The sequence below is a fragment of the Engystomops pustulosus genome, chromosome 3 (assembly GCF_040894005.1).
Source record: "Engystomops pustulosus chromosome 3, aEngPut4.maternal, whole genome shotgun sequence".
NCBI classification, from domain to species: domain Eukaryota; kingdom Metazoa; phylum Chordata; class Amphibia; order Anura; family Leptodactylidae; genus Engystomops; species Engystomops pustulosus.
In genome coordinates, this window is record NC_092413.1 from 45,683,608 (window position 1) to 45,711,447 (window position 27,840).

The 27,840-nt window shown below is 41.1% G+C and overlaps 2 protein-coding genes across 5 annotated transcripts; one reads left to right on the forward strand and one right to left on the reverse strand.

The window, feature by feature from the left end:
- Window positions 1–493: 493 nt before the first annotated feature.
- Window positions 494–21,608, reverse strand: SEC23B (SEC23 homolog B, COPII coat complex component). Of its 2 annotated transcripts, none has more exons than XM_072140645.1 (20): window positions 21,514–21,608; window positions 10,482–10,715; window positions 9,978–10,035; window positions 9,627–9,713; window positions 8,045–8,281; window positions 6,847–6,932; window positions 6,620–6,764; window positions 6,103–6,261; window positions 5,719–5,834; window positions 5,505–5,628; window positions 4,402–4,482; window positions 3,535–3,624; window positions 3,190–3,296; window positions 2,951–3,104; window positions 2,457–2,534; window positions 2,188–2,349; window positions 2,005–2,091; window positions 1,416–1,571; window positions 1,229–1,294; window positions 494–907 (listed from the first exon to the last, which is right to left on the reverse strand). In XM_072140645.1, exons 2-20 carry the CDS (start codon window positions 10,700–10,702, stop codon window positions 818–820), a joined length of 2,304 nt encoding a protein of 767 aa, XP_071996746.1. In that variant the 5' UTR covers window positions 10,703–10,715; window positions 21,514–21,608; the 3' UTR covers window positions 494–817. The 2 variants fall into 2 exon arrangements, with proteins under 2 accessions (XP_071996746.1, XP_071996745.1); XM_072140644.1 differs by lacking the exon at window positions 21,514–21,608 and adding an exon at window positions 13,594–13,750.
- RBBP9 (RB binding protein 9, serine hydrolase) lies at window positions 13,767–27,506 on the forward strand. Of its 3 annotated transcripts, none has more exons than XM_072140649.1 (6): window positions 13,767–13,902; window positions 14,629–14,830; window positions 17,699–17,741; window positions 20,988–21,093; window positions 24,939–25,024; window positions 27,152–27,506. In XM_072140649.1, exons 2-6 carry the CDS (start codon window positions 14,663–14,665, stop codon window positions 27,376–27,378), a joined length of 630 nt encoding a protein of 209 aa, XP_071996750.1. In that variant the 5' UTR covers window positions 13,767–13,902; window positions 14,629–14,662; the 3' UTR covers window positions 27,379–27,506. The 3 variants fall into 3 exon arrangements, with proteins under 3 accessions (XP_071996750.1, XP_071996751.1, XP_071996749.1); XM_072140648.1 differs by lacking the exon at window positions 13,767–13,902 and adding an exon at window positions 13,915–14,107; XM_072140650.1 differs by lacking the exon at window positions 14,629–14,830 and having other exon boundaries at window positions 13,791–13,902.
- Window positions 27,507–27,840: the final 334 nt, after the last annotated feature.

The following is a 27,840-nucleotide window of genomic DNA, read 5'->3' on the forward strand; positions in this document are numbered from 1 at the left end:
TCTGGAGCTGAGATAAGGCAGGCAGTGTGCCAAGATCTTATCTCAGCTCCAGAGTATACACAGACCTGAAGAAGCACTCAACTTGAAGTGCAAAACGTGTAGTCTTTGTTGTTCACCATTTTTATCTTCCCAATAAACGGACACCATTTTCAAATTATTTTGGATCAGCGCCATTTCTAATACGTTCATTTTACACTCCTTGGGGTACCGTCAACGACCTACCCTAGGTTAATTTATCGCTACTACACACCCATGATGCCACTTACAGCACAGGGGATAGGACGAGGCTGTGGTCAGTTGTGCTAGTTACCAAGTCGAGGTTAGTATACCTTTTTTCTTAACTTCCTCAATTTATGAAAGATAATTGTGCGCTAGGTATTGCCATTTTCTCTGTCTTTTTATATTTAAACATACTCCTAAATCTCTATATATTGGTTTCATTATAATGCACACTACTCAACACACACAAGTTGATTCAAAAACGTCCAGAATATTAAGGAGAAACTCATTTTGGCAGAAAAATTTACTATGGATTTGTATGTACTCAATAAACAAAAGGTGACGAGAGAAGAATTAACAAGGCATCCTGCATATATACAATCAATGTTAAACATACGGAACTGTCATTCTATTTGTAAAACAAAAATAATAAATTAAACCTAAGATAGGACTCTACATTCAAAAACGTTAACTTCACATCTTATTCAGCTTCTGGTAAAACGTTGATTAGTTCCTTGGACTTCAAGGGGGAATGTGTTTTTGTCTAAAAATGGCATGTGTTTCCATTGTGTTTGTCTTCTGTCCACAGATGTCTGCACTAGGAGGCAGTAGACACGGCCAGCTTCTTCAAATGATCCATGAAAACTTGTAGACTGACATCGTCGGTCAAAATCGGGGCTCCACCATCCTGAATAGAAAAGGGGGGGGGGACCAGGCCAATTACTTAAAGAGTGTCTACCTTCACAGACATGCAATTCTTACATTTATGTTTTGCAGCATATTACATAGTGTTGCAGGGAGTTCGAAAACACTGATATAAGCTCCCTCTAGTGGTGGCTACACTTAGTCAGACTTGGAGAATTTAATTATACATCTATATGGATAGGGATTTGGAGCTTGGTAACTGAAATATAGCACACAAACCCTTCCAAAAGTATAAACTCCATACAAAATTCACATTCTGTACCCCCAACTTTGACTTCTAGTTGTGTCTAGTCCAGGTTCTTACCTGTCCATAGCTGTAGATATTGTTGTGTGTCTGAGAGGGATTGACTTTGGAGAGCAGGAATCTAGCCTAAAAATGAAGAGGAAAAATATTAGCACGCAGCTTGGATCTTCTTTCCTATAATCTTTAGAAGATTAATAGAATAACATAAAATCCCCATTTGCCCTCTACATCAACAGCAGTTACTTACTTGGCTGCCACCGTGTTCTGTGTTAATGTAACGTGGCATTGGGAATCTGCTTTGTAAGATTTCCTGGGCATCATCTAGAGGTGCCTGGAGAAGCTGCTTGAAGTTTTCATACTCTGGCATGTCCTGATAACCGGCTTTTCTCCACTGTGCAATAGTCTGCAAGGATATATAGAATACATATTAAAAATTACATCTTTACAGAGCTAGATTTTGTATATAAAATAATTACCTTTAGGAAAAGGTCTACCCTCTATTGAAGTGTATGGCCAATTTAGGTCTCCTAAGTGTGTATGCTTTTCCAATGAATAAAAAGGGAATAAATTAAAGAGGAGTCCCTATCCTGACATCTAGTGACAGATCATGGTCAAAACTAAAGAAACCAACCATAAATCTATCTTTACAGCTCCGAATTCATGTACAATCTAGAATAGTTAGATCACGTCATCACGTCCTTAGGAAAACACTTGGGGAAATTTGTCCAGAGCAACCAGTCTAGTTGTTGCTTTAGACTTCCATAAGGCCAATCTCACAACCTTTAACCTTCTGTATCCATTGTATTCTCTCTATTTTCCAGGAATAAAAAACTTACCTCTCCAAGGTAGATGACAATTTGGAAGAAAGTGTCCATAAGCAGAATCCTGTCAGCCAATATACTGCTGCTGTCCAATAAAACGGGCTGTTAAGAATTAGAAAAAAGTAATGGAGTAAAATGTACCCATCCGATTTCTGCTTATTTACAGTCATTTATAAAGTGGCCATGGAACTGCTTTACCTCTGGAGGACCATAGAAAGAATAGGAGTAGAGAATGGGCTGAATCATGATAAGAGACTGGGTCAGGTCTTGTCTGGCAAAGTGATGGCGATAATAAGACGACTCGTCTGGACTGTTATTAAAGACCTGCAGGAAAGGCGACCTCCTCAAGTGGAACATGAACTGTAACACAAGAAGGGATATTTAGTATAGTTTCATTAAAAAAAAAAAAAAAAAAAAAAAAAATAGAATACAACATTTTAAAAGAAAAGAAAAAAAAATGTACATACCTGAGGATAAAGAGAAAATGCATCTGAAAGTCTGAAGGAGGTGGGATCATCCTTGTTGTACTGTCCAAACTTTTGGCACTGGAAGAAATAATAACTTGCATTAAGAAAACATTGAAACACCCATAAATCCAAGTACGGTGAATTGTATTTATATAGCGTCAGCTCGTCAACAAATTAAGACATTACAGAGCAATAACATCAGACTTGTCAGAGATGGAATGCAAAAGGTCATCGTCAATGAGACTATAGCAGAATCCTGTACTGTTCGTCCCATTGGGGACTGACAGACCCTAAAGTTGCAATTCTATTAACCAAACCCCCTGTAAGCAAACTCAGTCAATTCTGCGTACGGTTTTAGCAGGTAACATAATTGAATAGACCTTACTTTCTTGAGTCCCACCTCTAACATAAGTCAAATTAACCTTGACCGTACACATTTTAAAAACCAGTGTTGCTGAGCAGATTGTATGATGTTATCATTACAAAACACTTACCAGCCGGATGAGCTGCCTGTCCAGCCATCTGAGAACATCTGGTCCCTCCTCTGTCTCGGCTCTATAAACCCCAAGACGAGCCATTAGCACTGCGCCTGCTTCCTGATCAAAGGCGGCCTCAATGTGCTGCAGCTGTGTCTGAGCGTCTGCCCAGCTATAGGGGAAAGGCGCACAACGTTAGTTGGGTTCTCTGCAGGTGGCATCATGAGGACTAGAGATACTAGAAAGTACAGACTTACTTCCTGGCAACTGTGGTGACTCGGATCCGTCTGTGTGTGCTGGAGTGCTGGTACTGAGTGACAAACTGAATCGCTCCACGACCGCCTTGAGGAATAGGAGCATTGTGCTGAAGAGAGACAAACCAGCATTTATTCACATACATGGTGTCAGACATATTTCCCTATGATCTTACAAAGTTTTTACTCTATAAACTACTTTTCATAGTTTTGCCTAGAATGTAAATTACATTATTAACCTGCAATTCATAATAATGGCCTTAAATATGAAGTCACAACAACAAGTCTGATCTGCATCTATAAAAAAGAATACTTTGCGTGAGAACACAATTGAAGAAGCCGCTGTACCTGGTTCACCACTTCAAAGTACATAGCTAAAGTTGTAGACGGATCCAGACTGCAAATCTTCCACTGACATGTTCCTCCAACTCCAAGTTCCTGAGAGAAACAATACATATTGTTATATGTTCTGTAGCGCACAACAGTAGACTACAGATAGCAGCTGCAGCCCATTCTCATAATCTTTAGGGGTCCCAAAGGTTGGATCCGTTATCAACACACATTTAGGCCTCATTCACACGACGCATATACGTCCCCCATAGGCCGGCAATGGGCGTGCGGCACTAACGCTCCATAGCCATTAAGAGATAGGACATGTCCTATCTTTGCTCAGCATACGGCGCAGTGCGCCATATATATCGCTATCGGTAGAGGCGGGGGTGAGAGGTACGACGGCCAACATCTGTGTTAATGTAGCCTTAGAAAGCAAGAGCATGCCCCATCTTTTCCCCATGTACGCTGTGGATCTGTGCCACACAAGTGTGGTACCGTAATGCCCCCGGGCCGCCATTGCCATCTACAGGGTCGTATATGTGGCTGCATATACATCCCGACAAACGGCCGACTAAATATACCCCAACTCTGTATGTAGTGTCCACAAGAACTGTAGCCGAGCTCCTTTTCAAGACAATAGCAGATCGGTTGCATAAACCTACAAAACTCCTTTATTAAGTGATGTTAATAGTAAAGTGACTTCTGTCACATCAGTTAATAACTTTATAGGTCGCATATTCTAAAAATAGTAGGAATCAGCAGTTGCTAAGTTCTATAACACATGCTTTTTGTTAGAAAGATAATAGATGTTCTGTAATGAGGGAGAGTCTATCCTAAATACAAAATGTCATAATACATCAGCATTAATGGATGGCAACTTACATTTTCTGAAATGCATGGACTTTTCACATTTAGGGAAATGCAGGGTCCAATTGCACCTGAAATTTTCAGCTCTCTTGAAGTCTGTTGGAGACACCAAAATTTTAGGGAAAACTTTAACAAAACTTTTACTAAGAGGAAGATCAACTTCTAATGTAGACTATGAAATATGAATATCAAGGGCAAAATATAAATTAAGGGCTTTATTTTGGTCCGCAGAGGGTCTAAAGACAACACAAAGCCTATATCCACTTATTACCAATACTACAGTCCAGCATGGCGTCACCTGTCATGATCGGCTGTTTATATACAGAAGCTCATCCGTGATGTGGGGGTCTACAATCATGCATTAGCATGAGCTCCAGGACCCTACAGAGACCACCCGGAGGGGTGGGTATAGTGCATTTCTATTTTTATTCACACCCGCCCCAGCCCCAATAAAAAAAATAAAATCTAATCCCAGACACCCCCCTGTAAATATACGTTTAGCTTTTTTGGTCAATAAATTTTGTAACACAAAAGGCCCAAGCCTGATAACATGCATCAAAGATCTGCTTGAACTTAGTGCCCATGTAACTTTATTATTAAAATTTCTTAGCATAAATAGTTTTTGTATACATTTCAATAAAATCAATGTATAAATAAATAAATGAGAACACTCCAAACCCTTCTGTTCCCCAATATCTGTGGTTGGGTAAGATTTAGGAAGCCCTTCATACACAATAAATGGTCACCTAGCCCTGCTAAAATATCATGTCTATGGCTGGCTTAAAGCCAACAGCACACAACCATGGTCTGTCTGTAAATCATAGACCCTACACTGGCTGGACAGGCTGACTACAGTGCAGAAACAGGGCTCATGGAATTATTGTTATATGAGATACAAGGAATCGCATCTTCAAATAGCAGCGCTGCACCAAGACATGATTACACTTTTTGTGAGGAAGGTGGAACTCCTTGTATCATATCTCACAATGATGCATGGAGTCCTATCCTCTGGTTGATTCATGAAATCCAGCTAGCACATGGCCTTTGATTCACAGTCCCACCAAGGTTGTGTGCCGCCTGCCTAAGGAATGAACACTACTGCACAGACAGACACTCACCTTAACTTCAAGGTTAGCACCAAAGGCCATTTTGAAGGCTCCATTCAAGTCTTTACTGAACACCCGCTGGAATGTTTGCTTAAACAAAGAGGTATTGAAAGAATCTCCAATGACGATCTGACCTCTTAAAAATAAAAATAAATATTAAACTTACTTTTGTGAACGTATACAAGACATCATCAGTGCCACTATGTTACAAGTAACTTAGACCTACCCAGTGAGGTTAGAGCAGCACTTCATCTCCAGGAGACCAGTCTGGTCCAGTGCACAAGCATAAATGTCAATGCAGTGACCATTGGTGGCAGCCCGGTTCGCCAGGCCTTCATAGTGCTGTGTACAGAGAACACAAATTTATCATTTACACATTTTTTTACACTTCTAAATGTGAAGTTTTATAACAGCAATTAGTTATATCACCCGCTATTTCTAAACAAGCAAGAGCTTCAGAATACACAAAACTGTAGGAAATTCCTTAGGATACAAAGGCCCACATTGTGCATTCCTTGGGGAGCGAAAGAAAAGACTATTGTCTGCCACAATGGATACATTTTCCCCAAACAAAGGAAATTCAACCCCCAGGAAATAAAATTGTTCATGCCTTAGTAGCCTTCTTCATGAAGCGGGCATTGTCTTTCTCTATGTCGTGCCAGGATCGGATTGGGGTTTTCAGTTCATCTCCTACAACCATCCCTGGTCCTTGTGTTGGTGGTCCTCCTGTGAACAACATGATTCTGGCCCCAGTATTAGGAAGGGTTCCCTATAAAAAGATAACATAAATATAGTTATACAGTGAAACATACAATAACAAAAATTCTAAATGTGAGTAAAAACAATTATTTATCACAGATTAAAAATATAATCCTAATTGAATGTATGTCTATTGTCTGGTGGAATAGTAATGAATGGAGTCATAAGAATATGAAAAGGCATTAAGAGCAGAAGAAAGACTTGTTAATGGACATATGATGGACATTGTCTGGGAACATGTATTGTCTCCATCTGCTTTCTCTTATTAATCTGTTTACCACTCATTTCAATATTTATAGCTCAAATCCATTTACAAATTAAATTGAGTAGCTGTCTAGTTGTAAAAGAAGTTACTAGAAAGCAAATACCTCTAACAAACCAACAGCAATAGATAGAGCCACCCCTGTGGATCTCAGCGGTCTCTTCCCCTGGGGAACAGGCCATGGGTCGCGCTGTAATTCCCCAAGTAGGTCTGTTAGATTCATGTCAATCTTGTGAACCGGCTGCAAAAACCTAGAAATAGGATGAAAAGGTTAATTGTACCATTGTTCACACATAAGAAAAAGTCATTACAGGGGGAAAAAAAGAAATGTACCTGCTTGATAAGAAAGGCTGCTCCTGAGGCTGCTGTGGTCGTCCCGGTTGTGCTTGGGCTGCAGGTCGAGAAAGACCCAACATATCCTGATGTAGAGAAAAGACATGATGGATAAGTCATCTGGAGATATAAATAACCTGTATCTCCTTGATCTTGCTCAAAAAGGTATCCAAAACTGGATTATTGCTTGAGACATATGGACCAGGGTCTCCCCAAAACTTGTATAAAAGTAGATGCACATGTATTAAATATTAAAAACATCAGGTAGCCAAATAGAAAGTTAGGCAGGTTCTATAACACATTCCATTATTAAAAGCTGGGAAAAAAAATATGGACTGGATCAGTAATGGAAGGCTCATTAAATATCTATGGGGAATGGAAGAACTTCAGTTTTTAACTTTCTTTAAACGAACAGTGTAACAGAAAGCCAGGACGAAGGAGTGAACTGGCAACTTCTCACAGGGTGCGAGAACAATCACAACAAGAATTTACATGATCTGCAGTTGCAAAGTATCCATTGCAGTGGATTTGGATTAGATCTCTTATCTCCAACATAGGATTTCTGTCCAAGTTTAAATGTGTATCAGGAGTAACCATCTAAAGGAAATCTACCCTCAAAATCCAGCATGATAAACCAGGGACACTAACTTATAGATCCAGACACTGTGACTCTGGTATCTTATATTCGCTTTACATGGCCTCCTTACTTCTAAAATCCTTCAGCACTGAGATTACAGAAGGAAGTTCTCACTGAACAAGTGCTGAGGAAGCAGGGGAGAGGGGATGTATCAGTCTGTAAAGCCAGATAAGAGTCTAGGGTAGCCCCATGGCTTAGTTAAAATAATTTTATAAGTTGATTTTAGAAGGTAGGAGGCCATTGATAACAAATATAAGATTACCACAGTCCCAGTGCCTGGATCTACGAGTGCCTCTGGTTTATCATGCTTGATTTTGATGGAAGATTTCCTTTAAACCAAAAACGAATGCCGTTATCCTGGAGTCGTGAACGCCAACATGAGGCTCCATAATTCCGACAAAAGTAAAATGAACGCTGCACAATATACTCCCTTACAATACAGCTACCTGCATCACTAAAGAGGCAACACAACCAAGGGAGAAGTGATTTCACCAGAATTCCCTGTGGAGAGTATCATTATTTTATATATAGCCCGTTAACAATAACAGCAGAAGCTTCTACCTGTATTTGCTTAGCAGTAAGATCTTTGGTTCCTCGGAAGACGTAGCTTTTTGAGATCCCATCGCAGTTGAGTTCATGTACTTGAACCATTCTCCCAAAGGTAATCAATCCCACCAAGGCATCCGGAGGCAAAAGACTAAGGGACATCTGTAGGGACTCCTTAAGAGCTTGCAAATCTTCTTCCTCCAGGCACGTATCAACCACATACAGAAATATCAGCGGAGTCTGTGGGCCTCTCTGCAATTATACAAAAAATACATTTAATACAATACTTTACTACAATGACAAAGAACAGTAGCAGCCAGTCCTTGTATGTTGTATAGGTCAGGCTGAGTGTGCATGTTTATGGGGAGGCGTTTAGGCTCTCCAACATTCCCCCTTTTAACCTGTCAAATAATGTTGCTCTTGGGGCAATCTATCGGGAAACCAGCAGAATTCTCAACCCATTCCTAAAGCAAAATGTATAATCCCAGCCCTTAGAAGGATTTTCTAGGACTACAGTGACAATGGCCTTTCAGTAGGATAGGCCACCAGTATCACATTAGTGGGGTCCTGAACAGTATCGCTCCTGATTGGAAACTGATGGCTGATGTCCTGACCACCCCATTCAGTCTATATTCAGGATCAGGAATAGAGATGAGCAGACCCAATCATCTCTATCATAACGATGGTTAGTTACTAAGGGCATCAAATTGCAGGATTGGCTGTTCGGCCGGCGGTATCTCTAGGTTGGGACAATATTACTCATTTGAATTTTAGAACATCTCATGGATCGGATAAGATTAAGTATAAAGTAAACATCTGGAAAAATTATTTGTAAATGTAAGAGAGAATTCATTATAGATAGTGGTACAGATCACTCCTCTCAAACACAAAAGCATAGTAGATAGTGACCAAGATAGCGTTCATTTGCACTTCTGCCCCCTTTTGTGTAAAAAGACAGAAACTGTATACAAAGCAGGAGTTACATTAGCAAACAGCACAATGGCTGATGATCAAAGAGCTGAGGTTTTGTTATTCCTGTCTATACAATGATTACTGAGGGAAACATCTGAAACTCCAACAAATAGTCCCTTATCTATCTAATAGGATTACACACTATGCACAATGATGTTTTCATAAGGATATGCTCAAGTCAGGAGAATCACCCCAAGTATGGCTCCAACCATGGTGAACACATAAGATATACATCTCTGTATATGTAGGAATATTTTCAGTTTATTTTAGATGTAGAAAACATACAATGTGAACTGCGCCTTAGGGCTCATTCGTGCAGCCGTTATGGGGGCCGTGATCTGGTGACACAATTTGTGAACAAATAAGGACCCAAATAGACTTCTACGGCTCCCGGTGACGGTGCAGTAAGCATATGGTGTGTCACCGTATCAGGCGGCTGCTCGTCTACCCATGGGAGGGAGAAGGGGTGAAGAGCACTTACCCCTCCCTCCACCCCCTCCCAGCGCTATGCCCACCAGGGATGCGGTCTGGGCCTTGTGAATGCACCCTTACATGTAATTTTACCCCATTATTAACAAGTAAAAGGTAAAACTGTTATCATAGACATTCAAGTCTGTGTCTGTACCTGGACAATATATTCAATGGTGGAGAACTGTGGCATCAGCTCGGCAGGCTGATTCACCTCTGATATCCCGGCATATGTAGGAGGGAACTAAAATTATACAACATTACAACAAAGTTAGAACAAGTTATATTAAAAGCATATTTGCCCACCCTAGAAGAAGAATGAATAAACATTAAGAAAATAACTGAAACCTAGTTACAGAATATTTAGATTGCGCATCTAGTTTTGGTTAATATTTAATAACTTAGGTACGGTCCTGAGATAATCTCATTGTGCAACAAACTGCAGCATTAAGTGGTAGGACCTGCACATCATAAGTAACTTCTACTTTGCACAAGATAAGGCACCCACCTGGTTCCGTTGGAAACAAAAGTTGCAAGCCCATAACTTCGCTCTGTAGTCAACTTGGCTGAAAAAATGCAATAAAAAATATAAATCAAATAGAGCAACAGATAATTTCCCACTCTCTACCTTCATGAATAGTGTTTCTCCAAATTTAAGCTTGCTATTATTGGCTCAGCTCCCAACCTCGATCAGGCTGCATTCACACACTGTGTGTTTAGAGTGAGCAACGCATATTTTTGGCAGTAAACGATGCAAAAATCACAACGGGCCACATTTCTCCTGGCGGCACATGTCTTCTGTCTGACTTTGCTCTGAAAAAAAATGTGCAAACTGCTTGCACAGGTATTTATGAAATGTCTGCGCCTGTTTCATGGCGCAGCTGCGTTATGTCTCCAGCACCACAAAATTCTGCACCCAGAGAGGCGTTCCAGTTGCACCGTGGAATTGTTCTCTGGATCCAGATTGATATCTAGACTCTGCAGGTTATAAGAGGCGCTTCTAAGTCCTTACCAGAGTGGATTAAGGACGGCTTTGCAGGTCGGCCTTGTACAGAGGACTGGTTCATACTGCACAGGGGGCAAGTCCGGCCGCTCCTTAAGTGGAGTGAAAAGGCATCCTAGGGGCACCACCATCCGTGTAGCTTCCAGCCGACTTGATGGCCAGACATTCCAGCTGAAACGCACTCCATCTCGCTCTTCGTTCTGTTGAATAAATTCCAAGTAGGTTGCCATAGAAACTGTAGTGCTACAAAAAAAAAATAAATAAATAATGAAAGAAAAAGGTACAATCAGCCATCAGTGTAAACAGAATAAAATCCCATAATGACTATAGCTATAAGATAGGGGTCAGATCTGACACCATGTCTGATGTCAGAGAGAAAAGCAACTGGATAAGGCTCCATGCACACTTCCATGTGATCGGATGTGTGCCGTGAGCCACAAGCCGGGTGGAGAAGGAAGGGGAAAGGGGGGTGGGGGGCTTGAATGCTGTTCAGCCCTTCCCTCTCCAAAGAAAGCTGAGTGACCACAAAGTCTGGAAGGAATAGGACCTGCTCTATAATTTGCGGTCTATGAGTTAGCTGCCGTTTTCGATGCCAATTCACAGCCACCATTTGTGACATGTGCATGGAGCATAAGGGTGATACCACACATGGCGTTTTTAGTCAGTGTTTTTTAAAACGCATCTGTTTTTGAAACAGCAAAACGCATGGTAAGCGGTCAAAAATGTGTGCGTTTTTAAAAATGCATGCTTAAAAACGGACCGAAAAACATGTGTGGCATCACCCCAAGACTGACAGCAGACCATGAGAGACAGACTAGTTATTCTCATATCTATTGCCAATGAAGTCAATGTGGGTGAGGCAGTTCTGGTCACACATATTAGATAAATGTTCGCCTAAGGATCAATTGTGGAAGGAAATGAGGTGCCCTCACTCACTACCAACACAGGGTCAGGTATACTGGATTTCAACAATCATTCACCTGGTCCATATGGTGAAGCTGAACAACCTCCTGTATGGGGTGGTCAGAAGCAAGGGCTTCCAACTAAGCCAACTTAAAGGGGTTGTCTACCACAAATAAAGCGGTGTTAAAATAACTATCTTCCTCCTTATGTGATCCAATGCTGGCTTCCACTATTGTCATCATCAGATGGTATGTGAGTAGGTCACTAATACAGCCAATCATTGGCCTCACAAGTATTTTCAAGTTTGTGGTAGACAATCCCTTTAACATTCTTTTCAGTAATCAAGTTACTAGAACAAACGATTCATTCATTTCCCGTACATCAGCCATGAATGCTCTACGTTAATGCAATCAAGGAGCGGCCAATAACAGGAACAGGAGTGCAACTTAATCTGATAAAAAGCTTAAAAATTTAGAAATATCATTCCTTAAACAAGTGTAAATGTCACATATTCCACAGGTACAAAAGATTTCCATAGCCCGAGCAACAATACCAGGGATCAGCGAGGCACATGTACTTTGTAACATCACAAATTCACTTCTCAAACAAGACGACAACACTGACAATAACTCTGAACGTCAGCAGTCTCAATGCAACGTGTAGAAATGGAGTACTAAAGGCCAAAGAAGCATTGAGCACACCACAGGGGGTGGAGGGGATGGCCATAGAGGTCAGGCTTAGCCAGCTATACATACAACCTATAGAGGCCACAGCTGCTCAGATTTAGCGACAAATGCTATCTGATGTTAGTTTGTATGATCACAGCATTTCCATCTTTCCAAAACACATTGCTAGGATATGCGATCACTTATCAATAATTGGTGGAGTCTGACCTCTGAGACCACCACTGACAAGAGGTCACAGCACTAATGAATGACCCAAACAAGTTGCATATTCCATTAGATACAGTATCCTAATACTAGTAAATTTCTATATCACTATTACGGGGTACATATGCAGACAAAATAAGACATTTTATAATAACATAGTAAAATGAAACAATAGGAGTGAGGGCCTTGCTCGCAAGAGCTTACAATCTATTCTATAAGGAGAGTTCCAAGAAACCATAAAAGCCGCACATCACAGATCTGTGGGTACTCCATGTACTGTTCTGCATCCTCTAAAGACTGTATTTAAGAGGCGCTCCGCCACTGACTGTATGTCCTTCTACGCTGACCCTATACAGTGCCACCCAGCTTCCAGCCGTGATGGGGACTGCATTACAGTCTGTTCAATTCTTGTTGGGGGAAGGGGGGGGGGTTCTAGAGGTCGGCCCCCAACACATCAACATTACTTTATAAATCTTGGTTCACACTCACGTTCAACAGGTTCTGTTCCTACTTCTGTTATTAAATAGCAGGGGAAAAATAGCAGCCCACTTCTTATTAATAAATGGAAGCTTAACTGGAGATACACGACAGTCAATGGGGAAAGTAGGGTGATTAAAAGGGTACATAGCAATATTTGCAATACCTAGAGGTCTTTATATTACAGTCACGTTATATCCCAATATATTTGGATCTTAGGTATCAATGTTGTCTCTTCCATTGTTATATTGAGCTGCGATCACAGCAACAGATCATTGGGGAGTACATTATTACTGTCCTATAATACCAGAAAATATTCATTTCAGAGGTATGTTGGCATTTCTGAGGGATCAATGCTTACATAATATGTGTGTTACATCACCTGGTAAGAGGTCACCCTCATCATCCCTCACACAGTATTCTAGATCCAAAGAACTGGATGACATCCCCATAACAATCCCTCTTCTCTATCCATCAGACACCCCAATTACTAGCGCTATACATCTGTGTGATGGAGGATATCACTAAAAACTAAAGGGGTGTTCCATTAGCAGTGAAACATTTGTTCCCTGGGGACGTGTAAATGTAAGACACTATTCACACTGGGTCTGGTGGCGTCCAGATCTGTTCCCCTGCATTACAGTAAACCCATCAGGTTTTCTTATTGAACAGAATATGTCGCTACTTTGATCATCAAAAACCGGATTCAACTAAAGTGTGAACGGAGCACGATCCCTGCACCGGCATAGGGTGTCACAGGGCGTCGCGGTATATAAGATACAGATATATAGACAATTTCCTGTACAGCACAGTGCCGGGATACGTATACACACGCTCTGTATTCTCCTTACCTCTATCTCATTCACTGCTCGCTCGGTGTCTGGATGGTTTCGGTATCCGGGTGTAGATTCCGGCCAGAAAGTACAGCTCAGCAATAGGCCGGTTGTACGAAGTGACGTCAGTGCGAGGGGACGTACTAAGCCGCGGGCCACGTAAGTGAGCGCTAACCAATCAGCCTGAGGATCCGCCCTACTACACAGCTACGTCATCAGCCGGAGTCGCGCACGAGCCCAATCTGAAGGAACCGGCTCTGCCAGTTCTCTGACGTCATGGCACCGGGCGGGTCTCCCTGCTTAGAGGCTATGCCTTCAGTTGTGAATGTGGGCAAATAGTTGGTTACTATGGAAATGTTCCCAGGGCCTGGAGTGACAGCTCTGCTTTTATGTTATGTGTAAAATATCTGTCAAGTTAAATACAGTCATGCTAAAAATAGACAAACTGCTGATACTGTATGTAAATATTAAATCCTTTAACCCCTTAAGGACCTCGCCCTTGTACGGGTTACGTACAAGATAGGTTCTGCAGGTTTGTTCTTAAGTTGAATTTGTATGTAAGTCGGAACTCTATACTTTATAATTATAACCCCAGGGAAAAAATTTTTGGTCTCTATGACAATTGGGTTTTAAAAATGTTGGGTTGTCGTAAAAAACAGGATTAGCAATAGAGCTTAATTACAGATACATTTGATAACTGTTACAGCTGTTTATTTTAATCTGGGACTAAAGTACAGCAAATTATCAAAATGCATAGGTCCATTTGTAACTAGGGGTCGTCTGTAAGTCAGGTGTTCTTAAGTAGGGGACCGCCTGTAATCTGTATCAGCACACTTTCTAAACTCATGTTATGACTTTAGTAATACTGGTTTTCTTTTGTAAAAATGTTTGTCTTTTAATAAAAGTAAATTGGGAAAAAAAAAACAACCATATGTGCCATTTGCTGCATCCCCTTTAGGTATTGTTTGATTTATTTGTTAATTTGATTCACAAAAAACTAACAAATAGATTTTATTTATGCATTTTAAAACCATAATCTGCTTCTACCAATAGTTGGAATTTTCTGCGCTAAGAAACTACAACTCCCATGGTGCAGTTCTCAGGCAGATCACTTCCTGCGTGCTTGGTAGCAATGTCTGAAGACTCAGCTGCAGCAGTAGTTTCCCCTGTGAAAGCTGTCATAGTACCCGGCAATGGGGGAGGGAATGTGGAGTCATGTATCTGGTATGGTTGGACTAAAAAGAGACTTGACAAGGTAAGAGGATATGCGAAGCGTATCATTAGTTAGTCTGCAGAAAGTACAATAGCAATGTATGAGAGGCTACTAATCAGCTTAGGTTAATTGGTTTATCAGGACGGAGTAATTAGATTGTCAGTTCTGCTGGGACAGGGGCCAGTGATTACAAATTGTGTAATGGGCTGCAGATTATCTTAGTTCTACATAAATGGATGAAGATGACACCTTTCCCCTGGAGAAGAGTTTTACTGAAGTTATAGCCTAGAATCTCCCATTGCTGCAGGCTGTGTGAATGATGACATACAAGCAAGAAAGGTTATTAAGGTTATTAAGGTTATTCTTCTATTTTGGGTATAAGGAATTACAAATATTGTGACAATGTATACATACCGTACATATATTTATATACAAGAAGAAGCAAAATAGCTGAAATTTGTTCACAAAAATGCATGCCGTTTTGACCCAATTTTTTATTTCACAGGTCAAGCCTAGTTCACGTTTGTGTAGTGGGTTTCCACTATGCTCTTCTGTTCTAGAACAGTGTAGAGGGTACAAAATACGGGAGACCTTTTCATGAACAACAAGTTAGCTTCTGTAATGTTTTCCCCTATCATTGCAGTAATATTTTTCTTCTATAAATAACAGATCATGATGACAGCTGCTGAACGAAGTTGTTAACTACAAGAGATTGTCTGGAGCAGTGATTTTCAACCAGTGTGCCGCGACACATGGTCAGGTGTGCCGCGGGGAAAGTTCCCCAAACTATGGTGCCCCCTGTGTTTTGTTTCCTGGCAATGCACAGCGATGCGCAGTCACGGCTTCTTACAATGTAGGAGACGTGTACAATAACACATGTGCAAGATTTGAACCTCGCGCGACAAAATGACGTCACCAAAGCCAGCGCATCATCCTGGGAGCGGAGAGACTCTCGCATTTGCCCACCAATAATGCTGACTATATGAGCTTTTGCCTGAGTATATGAACTGTTGGCAGAATACTCAGCATATGAGCTGGTACTTTTAGTACTCCAGCAGTATACTGCATATAACAATGAGAAATGTAAAATGAGAAATATTATAGGCATGAGGCTGGAGTACTACAAATACCAGCTCATGTGCTGAGTATATGAGCTGGCACTTGTACTCTGGCCTCATGGCCATAGTACTTCTCATTGTACCCCTTTATATTGCAGTGTATGAGCCACATAATAATCAGCACCATATACTAAAAACAGGCCCAGGTTTCACACTGAGTGAGTTAAATAAATTTAGAATCTATATTATTAACTATATGTATAATATGACTGTTTTAGTGTCATTTTGTGCTATTTTGGTTGGTGGTGTGCCTCAGGATTTTCTAAGTATAAAAAGTGTGCCACGGCTCAAAAAAGGTTGAAAATCACTGGTCTGGAGGATGAAAATCATGGATGCTTTCTCCCAAAAACAGCTCCAGATCTGACCACGGTTGGTACTGGTATTGCAGCTAAGCTGTATTGAAATGGATGGAGCCTTATTGCAGTACCACACACTGGAGAGCTGCTGTTTTTGAAAGAAAGTGGCTATGTTTTTATAAAATTTATGGTATATAAATATGCTTATATTATCAATATCGTATCAAAAACTGAATGTTGTGCAGGTTTTTACAATGCAGTTCTGATGTTGTTTCTACTGGACTCCCCAACACCTACTGAACTACTGTACTTATGTTTTGTTGGCGTAAGAGCTGGCTCACTTATCCCCGCCCCTAACCGTCTCACCCCCACCTTTAACCTAATATAATCGGGTTAAAAGTGGTGTGGTGTGGGGTTACTGACAGGCCTGCAGCTCCGTATTATATATTTAATAGGGAGCCGTTCAGTAGCCAGGAGAGGCGGTTCTTCTTAGTGAGCGGAGCCTGATCACTAGGAAGAGCCAGAATTTCCATCACTAATCTGAACCATACAACCTATCGTAATCATGATTACAGTTCTGCACTGCTGTTCCATGGAAAGAAGGGACTCCAAGCATAATATTGATATTTGATGCAGGGAGACCCTTCTTCCATGAAACAGCAGCACTTGTACTTTATTAAAATAAATTTTAAAGTTTATTTTATAACCAAAGCACAGGAGAAAAGCTCTGTATAAACGTGTGTGTTCTCACACTGCTGGGATATGTTGGGTTAATACAGCTAAAGTTTGACAGTAGTTTTCCTTTAACTGCATGTTAAATACATCTCAGAAATGTTGTATGCTTCCTTCCCTGTACAACGATGCAGAAAAACAAGCACAACATATGTCCTTTTTTTGTAGCTTAAATGCTGTGGATTTGGTGCAGATTTCATTATTTGCAATGAAATCTGAAATTAAATTCAAACATGTTGGATACTAATTTTACTCCTATATGTGACATTGTTGGAGTTGCAACACCCCTAGGCTGCATTCACACGTGGAGGGAGATTTATCATATGCCGGCCTGACCTAGCGCAGCAAACAAAAGCTCTTCGACTCCCCTGTTCGACCCATCCATCCATATTTGCTATTTTAATTTCTATTTAATTGCTAATTCTTGCACTGCTCCAAAATTTGTGATTATTTCACTGCTACTACACCAGAAAACTGGAGTAGAAGCAGTGATAAATCTCCCCAGTGTTGTTTACGTTGCAATTATTCTCCTAATGACATTGTTGTTAACATTTGCGTTATGTAAATGGTGTCACGTGTTAACATTGCATTATGTAAACACAAATGTTAATAGCAAATCTCCACTAGTCAGCTGTTGTATTGTGTTTCAAAACAAGATGTAAATGTGTGAGTGCAACCTAACATTCCTATGGAGATTAGCATGTTCACATGACATTCTTTTTTGTGTGGCAACATTATTTATTATTACTTTGTTTTGTTTGCAGATTCCAAATTTCAAGTGTTTGCTTCGCAACATGCCTGATCCATGTAAGTATGCATAATGGGGGAGATTTTCCAGAAGTCTCTTACAGTAGAACTGTTCTCGTTTCCAATGGCAACCAATAAGAGCTGAGCTTTCATTTTGCCATAGCTGTTTATAAAATGAAAGCTGAGCTCTGATTGGTTTCCATGAGCAACTTGTACATTTTTACCTCAGAAAGTTGATGATAAATCTCCCCCAGTGACTGTTTCTATGCTATCCCCTCCCACATCCTCGCTTTCTTCTCTTCCTCCCCCCTGATAGCAATATATTTTAGCGCTAGCGCGTTGAGCCCTCTCCCTGCGGCATGCGCACTGAGAATTTATTAGGGCGCATGTGTTGCGCACCTCACTCCGGTTGCTAGGCGACTGTGGTATGCAACTCACTACAGTGCCTCATTGCCTAGCAAGGGCTCCCCACGCAAGTGGAATTGAGATTTCAATAATGATAGAACGCAGAGCTATTTTAAAAACAGGTAAGAAATACAGTACTGTATCTGTTGGAACCTGTCACCAGCTAAAAATGGCCCTTTGGTGACAGTTTTCCTTTAAGGCCTGCCTCACAAACATTGGGGGACATTTATCATACACCAGCGCTTGTGCGGGAGGTTCTGGTGGTGTCTTGTAGAGACTATACTGTGAAGATTGTGTCACTATCCAAATATTTCTAAATGAATAATAGTTGCTGTAAAGATGACTAGACCGTCATGCTAGTCTGACATGGAAGGCTGTTATGATAAATTCATTGGAAGGATCAAATAAAAAGACATAAATTATGGTCAAAGAGTCCTTAAATTTGATCTTCTCAGAATGGCTTTGTGTCTGTTGTAGTGTCTTTTTAATGGGTATATTTAGAGATAGGACATCAGTTCTGTATTTCTTGTTAAGTGTGCCTTCATACAGCTGTATGGGGGATGTATATACGGCTGATGTACACTCACCGGCCACTTTATTAGGTACACCATGCTAGTAACGGGTTGGACCCCCTTTTGCCTTCAGAACTGCCTCAATTCTTCGTGGCATAGATTCAACAAGGTGCTGGAAGCTCCTCAGAGATTTTGGTCCATATTGACATGAGGGCATCACACAGTTGCCGCAGATTTGTCCGCTGCACATCCATGATGCGAATCTCCCGTTCCACCACATCCCAAAGATGCTCTATTGGATTGAGATCTGGTGACTGTGGAGGCCATTTGAGTACAGTGAACTCATTGTCATGTTCAAGAAACCAGTCTGAGATGATTCCAGCTTTATGACATAGCGCATTATCCTGCTGAAAGTAGCCATCAGATGTTGGGTACATTGTGGTCATAAAGGGATGGACATGGTCAGCAACAATACTCAGGTAGGCTGTGGCGTTGCAACGATGCTCAATTGGTACCAAGGGGCCCAAAGAGTGCCAAGAAAATATTCCCCACACCATGACACCGCCACCACCCTGAACCGTTGATACAAGGCAGGATGGATCCATGCTTTCATGTTGTTGACGCCAAATTCTGACCCTACCATCCGAATGTCGCAGCAGAAATCGAGACTCTTCAGACCAGGCAACGTTTTTCCAATCTTCTACTGTCCAATTTCGATGAGCTTGTGCAAATTGTAGCCTCAGTTTCCTGTTCTTAGCTGAAAGGAGTGGCACCCGGTGTGGTCTTCTGCTGCTGTAGCCCATCTGCCTCAAAGTTCGACGTACTGTGCGTTCAGAGATGCTCTTCTGCTTACCTTGGTTGTAACAGGTGGCGATTTCAGTCACTGTTGCCTTTCTATCAGCTCGAACCAGTCTGCCCATTCTCCTCTGACCTCTGGCATCAACAAGGCATTTCCGCCCACAGAACTGCCGCTCACTGGATATTTTTTCTTTTTCGGACCATTCTCTGTAAACCCTAGAGATGGTTGTGCGTGAAAATCCCAGTAGATCAGCAGTTTCTGAAATACTCAGACCAGCCCTTCTGGCACCAACAACCATGCCACGTTCAAAGGCCCTCAAATCACCTTTCTTCCCCATACTGATGCTCGGTTTGAACTGCAGGAGATTGTCTTGACCATGTCTACATACCTAAATGCACTGAGTTGCCGCCATGTGATTGACTGATTAGAAATTAAGTGTTAACGAGCAGTTGGACAGGTGTACCCAATAAAGTGGCGGTGAGTGTATATACATCGGATATAGGTCCCCCATAGACGGCAATGGGCGCACAATGCTGTACGGGAGCGGTATAGTGCAGCACAAGTGTGGCACCGTACCATTCCGTACCCCGGGAAAAGATAGGACATGGCCCATGTATCTCTATGGAGAGGGGTGGGGCCGGCAGCGCTCACCCCTCCTCCTCTCCCCGGTGCCGACGTTTGCTCAACGTGCTACGGTACGGCAGACACACATTAGTGTGAATTTAGCCTTAGCATGTTTCATAAAGTTATCATAATAATATTTGCTTAAATATCCAGTAATTGGGCACATCCATCTACAACACACACACACAATCTGAGTGTTTGCTCAGCTTCTTTAAACTGCCAGGTTCCTGTTGGCACAATTTACTGTATCCTATACTAAAATATGCACGAATCTATGTACTTCATATATGTACCCAAGCTCACTTTGGTGCACATATTTTAGGATATAAGAGAAATACAGGAAATTCCTGTAAATTTGTAATCTATTAAAAACAAAAAATGAATACAGTTAGATGTATAGACCCATTAAAAGGAAATCTACCATCAAAGTCAATATACACCAGGGACACTTACTCCTAGATCCAGGCATGTGACTTTGGTAATCTTCTTATATTTGTTATCCTTGGCCTTCTAAAATAAATACTTACAATTATGCTAATGAGCCCAAAGGGCTATGCAAGTGTTACAGAAGCCCTCTGTGCTCTGGCTTCACAGGCTGTTGTTACACTGCAGTAGCAGGTATCAGTCTCTCCCTCCCATCGCTTTTCTTGTAATCTCGGCAGCAGTGAGAACACAGTGTGAGAGGGGGGAAGTGCTCCTTGACAGTGTAACAGCCTGTGCATGTACAGCACGGAGGGGCTCTAATGACACACCCATACTTTTTATGGTCCATTACTATAATTTTAAAAGATAGGAGGCAACAAATATAACAAATATAAGAAGATTATCATTGTCATTGTGCCTGGATCTATGAGTAAGTGTCCCTGGTTTATCATGCTGGATTTTAATGGTAGATTTCCTTTACCAAGACACATCATGTGTTCCTGATGTATCATCATGTACATTATTGTCATTTCTGAACTGCAGTTACCGCAAGAGAATCAATATGGCTGTCTTTCATGGAATCAGACCTGCAGTGTGACAACAAGACTATAGTCATTGGTCACAGTTCTGGAGCAGCTGCCGCCATGAGGTATGTGGATAATTTGTGGCATAACTGGCCGGCAGAGTTGGGACCTTTGCAACTCAGAAATACCAGACACAATATGCAGAATAGCGCAGCCATTATTCATTACGGGACTATTTTATCTTATTATTGTATTGCATATCATAACAAATAAAAAAAAATGATACACTGTAGTCAAGAAACAGAGATGCATACTTAAAGGACATCTACCACCAGGATGAAAGACTGTATGCAAATGAGCCTCAGGGTATCCAGGTTCCATTAACACCTATGAAGCCTGGGGCCCCTCAGGCTCATTTGCATACAGTCTTTCATCCTGGTAGCAGATGTCCTTTAACAAATCCTGAGCATGTAGGAAACTGTACAAAGGTGCCCATAGCCCAAAAACCAACCTGGAAAAATCAAAAAAGATCAAGGCCAACTTACTTTCAATGCAGGGTCTATTACTCAAAAAGGGCCCACATAACCAAAATCTCCTATCCGCAGTCTAAATCCGTTAATTCCAAATTTTTTACTTGCTGTGACCTGAGCTAGCACATGACAAAACTAACATAAAGGGGAAGGAAAGAACAGATTGGATAAACAGGAAACGAAACTCATGGGGACAGAAAGATGAGACATCAGAAGAAACACAGGATACATTTCGGAGGGCATGGCACCAAACTCCACAGTCTCGCCCTAATTTAAGGTTTGTTTGCATATTGGATCCAAGAATCCCACATGGCGCTAAACAGTGACAGTTTATCATTTAGGATACCAGATGATTTATCATTTACCATTATCATTATCCAGGATAACTTCTCTTTAAACAGTTAATTTAATGGTGATTTCCACTGGTGGCCAAAAAAAAAAACATTATTAACCGTTTAGTAGGCCTAGGATTCTTAAAAGAGAAACAATGTAGTAAGGCCTGCTCTGGCGTTTTATGTACATTCACACCAGTGAGAGAAGTTGATGGACCCTAATCCAAAACCTCTTTACCCTAGTACATTCCCATCAAATATACATAATAAGAATAATAATAATAATAATACATTGCACTTTTCACATTGGGTGAATAAACACTTTAGTACTCCACAAGTGCTGCCTCACTTTCTATTTTTTGGATTGCTTGTTTGCTTACCTTTCAGCCAGCTTCGCTGAGGCTTCCACCCGCAGCTGCATCCATTATTCGGCATATCACAGTGCTGCTCTACTCTATATTTTTTATGTAAATGGTGTGTTGTTAAATACCACCGTAACAAAGATTTATACCCCGCCTCAAGCAATGAAAGATTAATCGAGGCAAAATGGGAAAATATACCCGACCAAGTTTTGGTTCCTAACTCCCACCCAGTGGGGGTCATTTACTAAGGGCCCGAATCCCGTTTTTCCGATGGGTTACCCGAATTTTTCCGTTTTGCGCCGTTTTTTTTTTTTCCTGAATTGCCCTGGGTTTTTGGCGGACGCAATCGGATTGTGGCATATCGGTGCCGGCATGCACGTGACGGAAATCGGGGGGGCGCGGCCGAAAGAAGAACCGTCGGATTCGGAAAAAAACCGCCGTATTTAAAAAAAAAATTGGCGCTTACCTGCACCCAGGGTAGGATGGTGAACTTCGGTGAACTCAGACGGACTTCAGAGCAGCAGCGACACCTAGTGGACATCGGGCGCATGGACCTTAGTTGAACCGCCGGAAGACCCGAATCCTCCACAGAGAACGCGCCGCTGGATCGCGAATGGACCGGGTAAGTAAATCTGCCGCAATACCTTCCTCCCAAGCTGACATATGGGAAACATAAGGCATGATGGGAAATTGTGCCATAAAAAGATAAGAAATAATGGCACGTGAGAAGGGGGCATGTAAACAAGTTTTTTCCATGAAGTGACTATTTTAGACACTAGGTTGTAGAAGTAAAAAAAAAAAAAAACCAGGACAACATTGGTGAATAGTCTTAAAAATACCAGACACAATGGGGGATACACATCTAAATGTAGATTTAGGGCTGAGCAATTTTTGCAAGATTCTAATTTGTTATCCACAGAATTGTTTATGAACTCTACAGATCCTATTGCTTTGGGAGAGTGGAAGCCTCAACAACTGACATTATCTAGTCTTTGGGGCATATTTATCATACGCTGGCGCTCGTGTGCCAACGTATGATAGCCCCGCCGCTGCATATTTGCAGCGGGATACATCAAGAGGCTTCCGTCTCTTGATGTATCGGGGCAGCCGGCTGCGCAGCGTTTATCCTACGCCGTATGAAAACACCGGCAGCGCCCTGTGCCGGACAGTAACGCCCTGTGCCGGCCCACTGATGTAAAGGTGGCGGAGAGGGCAAAATAATCGCAAGTGCTAGCAATAAGCTAGCATGTGCGATTATTTCAGGGGCTCTGCGTGGCGCAGAGGTCCTGATAAATATGCCCCATTGTCTCCATGTTCTTAATTCTCCCTAAAAAGCCTTTGCTCTGCCATATTCTCTCTTCAGTCTGCGCATGTCTCCTGTCCAACAAAAGACTAGGATATTTGAAATATATAGTGCCTCCATCTGCTCCAGATACCAGGAAGTGGCAAATAAACTCCTAGCCCGATAGTATAGAGTTCCCACCAGGCTGCATATTATCTTTACACAGGTCCCAGCATACGCGTTGGAGATGTGGGGGGAGGAAGGCAGCTTTTCTCACATTTTTTGGTCTTGTCGGTTGCTCTCCCCTTTTTTTTTTTTCACTTGAAAATTTTTTACTTTCACTTAAAGGAAACCTACCATTTAGAATGGCAGGGGTAAGCTGTAAGTAACGGTACTTACTTTCGTTAGTGTTATAAACCGCGGTATCGCGGTTTTAACACTTTTTAAACTTTAGAGCAGAAGAGGCTTCGGCGCTGCGCGCGACCGTGCGCGCGACCGTGCGCGCGCAGCATCTCCGCTATTTCCTATGTAGGCGCGCGCAAGATCGTGCGCACACAGCGGCGAAGCGTTTTCTGCTCTAAAGTTTAAAAAGTGTTAAAACCGCGATACCGCGGTTTATAACACTAACGAAAGTAAGTACCGGCACCAGCTCACCCTGAGCTGGTGCTCGGTACTTACAGCTTACCCTACCATTCTAAGTGGTAGGTTTCCTTTAACACAGAATATACAAACAATTGAACCGTGATATTTCAATATATTTTGACTTCGCAGAGCCAGTATAACATATATTTGTGCATTTATGCAAATTGATATATTGCTTTAGATCATACCTAGACATATTCTTTTGGGTGGTACCAATCCCACCTCCACTCCACTTTCTCCTCACCAATCAAGAAATTGCTCTCCCCTTTTTGGCAGGAGTTATAACATCTCATGCTGTTGATTTGCAGTTGTACCCTCCTTTCCTTTTTCTTAATCTTTGCCGTGAGATGTTGTACCCTGATTCTATGGAAGCAGACCAATCCCCCAGTGACTGCCAGTAGTCTGCCAAAGTGATGATATCCTGCACAATCAATTGTAGATATCCTCTACAATTCATGGCACACATGCCAAGTCCCATAAGACTTGACAACTGTGGATCGCGTGAACCGTGTTTTCTGTGAGACGCTGTTGGGGCCCTTGCTGCCCCATGCACATCCCCCCTTTGGAAGGGATGCCCCCTCCCCCCCCCCCCCCTCCTCTCCCATGAGCCTATCCTTTCCACATTTTTTTTCAATCTCGATCCTTCTTTTAATCTGCGGTACATAAGAACCAATCTCGTGTACAAGAGGTTTTAGCCAAGAAACAGGGCAACGTGAGACCAATATTCACACTCTTGTCAGTTTGCCACATAGATATTCAACACAAGAATTGATAGATTCTTACAGTGACCATTTGTAAAACGTTATGTGTCTTTCTCTTTAGGTTTGCCGAAACGCATCAGTTGTTTGCAATAATTCTAGTTGCGGCATACACCTCTGACTTGGGAGATGAAAATGAAAGAGAGAGCGGTATGTAACCTCAACCTAATCACACTTAAATGACCTTGTCTTACAACTAAACTCAGCACCGATGGGGCGTCACTCAAAACATAAAGGGGTAAAAATACATCTATATATAACATAATATCATCCTACAGGAAGTCATTGGTATTTGGGGCACCAGATAAGGCAACTCATCGTTTATTTCAATTATTTTTATTGATTTTCCAAGAAGCAAAGATTGACATAGGCTAGGGACAGACTGGGCAGGTTCACTTCAGGTTAGATCCATCTGATTGATCTGTGACCAACCTGTAGCAATTTATATTAACGGCAGAATGAATAGGATTTATACAAATGAAAATGCCGCAATGAAAATCACAAAAATAGAACAGACACCAACCAAGTACACATCAAATATTTTGTTGTATTTAATATATAACAAACAACATCCATTTATAACAATGCAAAACCCCTGTCTCACCCACAAACAATAAAAACTAAATTAAAAAGGGACCATAGTCTCTGAAAACCAACTTGGGATGAAGACTTCCCAACTGGCCCGTACAAAAAAAGCCCAAGTTAATGAAGACATGTGACCAGAATTGTACCCCTTATACCAGCTATACCCACTGGTAATAGGTTAAAAGTCCTCCACATATCACCTAAAATGATCTGCCACTGAGGCACTGTACCTTAATTACAGAAGTTTTTATGATATGCGTATAAGTACAGATGAGTCATATTCTGAATAGAAGAGTCAAGGTAAAATGGTATGAGAGGTTCCTCAGGTTGGCAATAGACATTGGGTTTTCCAGTAAATATACTCTTCTGGTTGCTGTATTATTTCTTCCTCTCATACGGTTTTACTTGTTGCATTCAATCAAAAGAAGGAGGCGTGGTTAACTGGCAACCTGAGCAAACATGACTCTTCTATTCAGAATATGACTCGTGTGTACTCATTTGCATATCATAAAAACATCTGTAATTAAGGTACAGTGAAATTACAAGAAATAGGTTACCAAAAGTTTTTTCTAGGTGCCAAGGTTAAGGAGATATGCCCATTTGAAGTGAGCACCTAATCCAGCCTGTCAGCTGAAGGAAACATGCAGGTGGAGCTACAGAAGAATCTTTATAAAAGTACATGCACCCTCTATGATATATTGACACTACATATTCATAACATATTTTGGTAATGTTTTGCTGCTTAATAAAATAAAAATGAATGGGAAAAATACATATTTCCACATTTTTAGTTGTTTGCTTATTTTATTAATGTTAATAATACAATTGTTCTATAAAGTCTCAAATGTCATTAAGTATACATTTATGATATGTAAAGTTGTTCAAAACATATTGTCATTTAAAGAGCAAAACAGAACTGCAAAACACAACCTTTGGTCACAAAGGGCTTCCATACAATAACATATTGGATGAGTGCGTAACATGGTTTGTATCTGTTCTATTTTTTGGTCTTTTTATAACTTTTCCCCACTTTTTTTTCTATATTTTTACTGGACGTTGTCCACCATCTTCCTTTTCTTTGTATATACAAATCTTAGAGGAAACTTGGCAGAAGATGCTGTGGGTGGCCCTGGCCAATAATAATAAATATTTATATAGCATCATCATAATCAAAGGATTAGAGAGGAGTGAATTATTTTATCTGCATTATAAATTAATGGCTTTAGACTTTAAGACACACTTCTAAAAAGTCACTCCAGCAGTGCCATACTCCTGCAACCAGATCCGGCAAAGCGATGACAATTACTTTGATGTTTTAACCCCTTAATTGTGCAGACCCTTTTGTGTTTATCTTTTGATCATATTTTTTTTTTTAAACTAAAAATGTATGGGTAGCAACAAAGTGGTGATAGTTTTCTCTGTTTAAAACTTTCACCAAATGGTATCATTATTTTATGACATTTTTATATTATGGGCATTTCACATGTTTATTTTTATATGTGTTCCATGGAAAGTGGGTTGATAATTACAGGTTGCTTCAATGTATGTAATTTTATGTCAAAACCAGAAATTAAATACGGAGATTGGAAAATACAGATTACACGTGACTTTTTTTTTTTGGGGGGGGGGTGTCTGGCATGTATTTTACGGTGTGATTTCTAATATGAAACTGATCAATGATTATGTTTTCAGGTTACTTCAGTCGTCCTTGGCAATGGGAAAAGATCAAATCCAATTGTCAGCATATCATTCAGTTTGGTTCTACAGATGATCCGTTTCTTCCTTGGAGCGAGCAGCAGGCAGTTGCTGATAATTTAAGCGCAAAGTTACACAAGTACACGGAGCGCGGACACTTCCAGAATACAGAGTTTACTGATCTGGTGGACGCAGTGAAGAAACTTGTCCCCACTCCTGTATAAACCAGTTCTGCTGTCTATTCTGTGTATTACTATGTGTCAGGATTTATACACCTCAACATTGTATATTGATTTGATGGAATTTTTTTTGCATGTAAAGTATTGTATTAAAATATGAGAATTCGTCGTCACTGTTCTCCTAAATATAGAATTTCTTATAATTAGAATTGTATTTGCATCATACAAAATAATGAAAAACTTAATTTTATGATTAGAGCAGTCAGGAGAATGAATGTCATGTTCTCACCAATGCTTGGAGCAGCAGGACAAGCAGGTATCTCACCGCTACATTCAATACTATGGCAGTGTCAGAAACTGCTGTGCAGTTTAACCAACATGCAACCTGTTTCTGGATTGCAGGGGGGTCTCTTACGGATAGAGAAAACTTGCAAAGTTGGTACAACCCTTTAAGGCCATATTCTTAGGATGGGTAAGCCTCTAGAGGCCGACTTCTCCCATCATAGA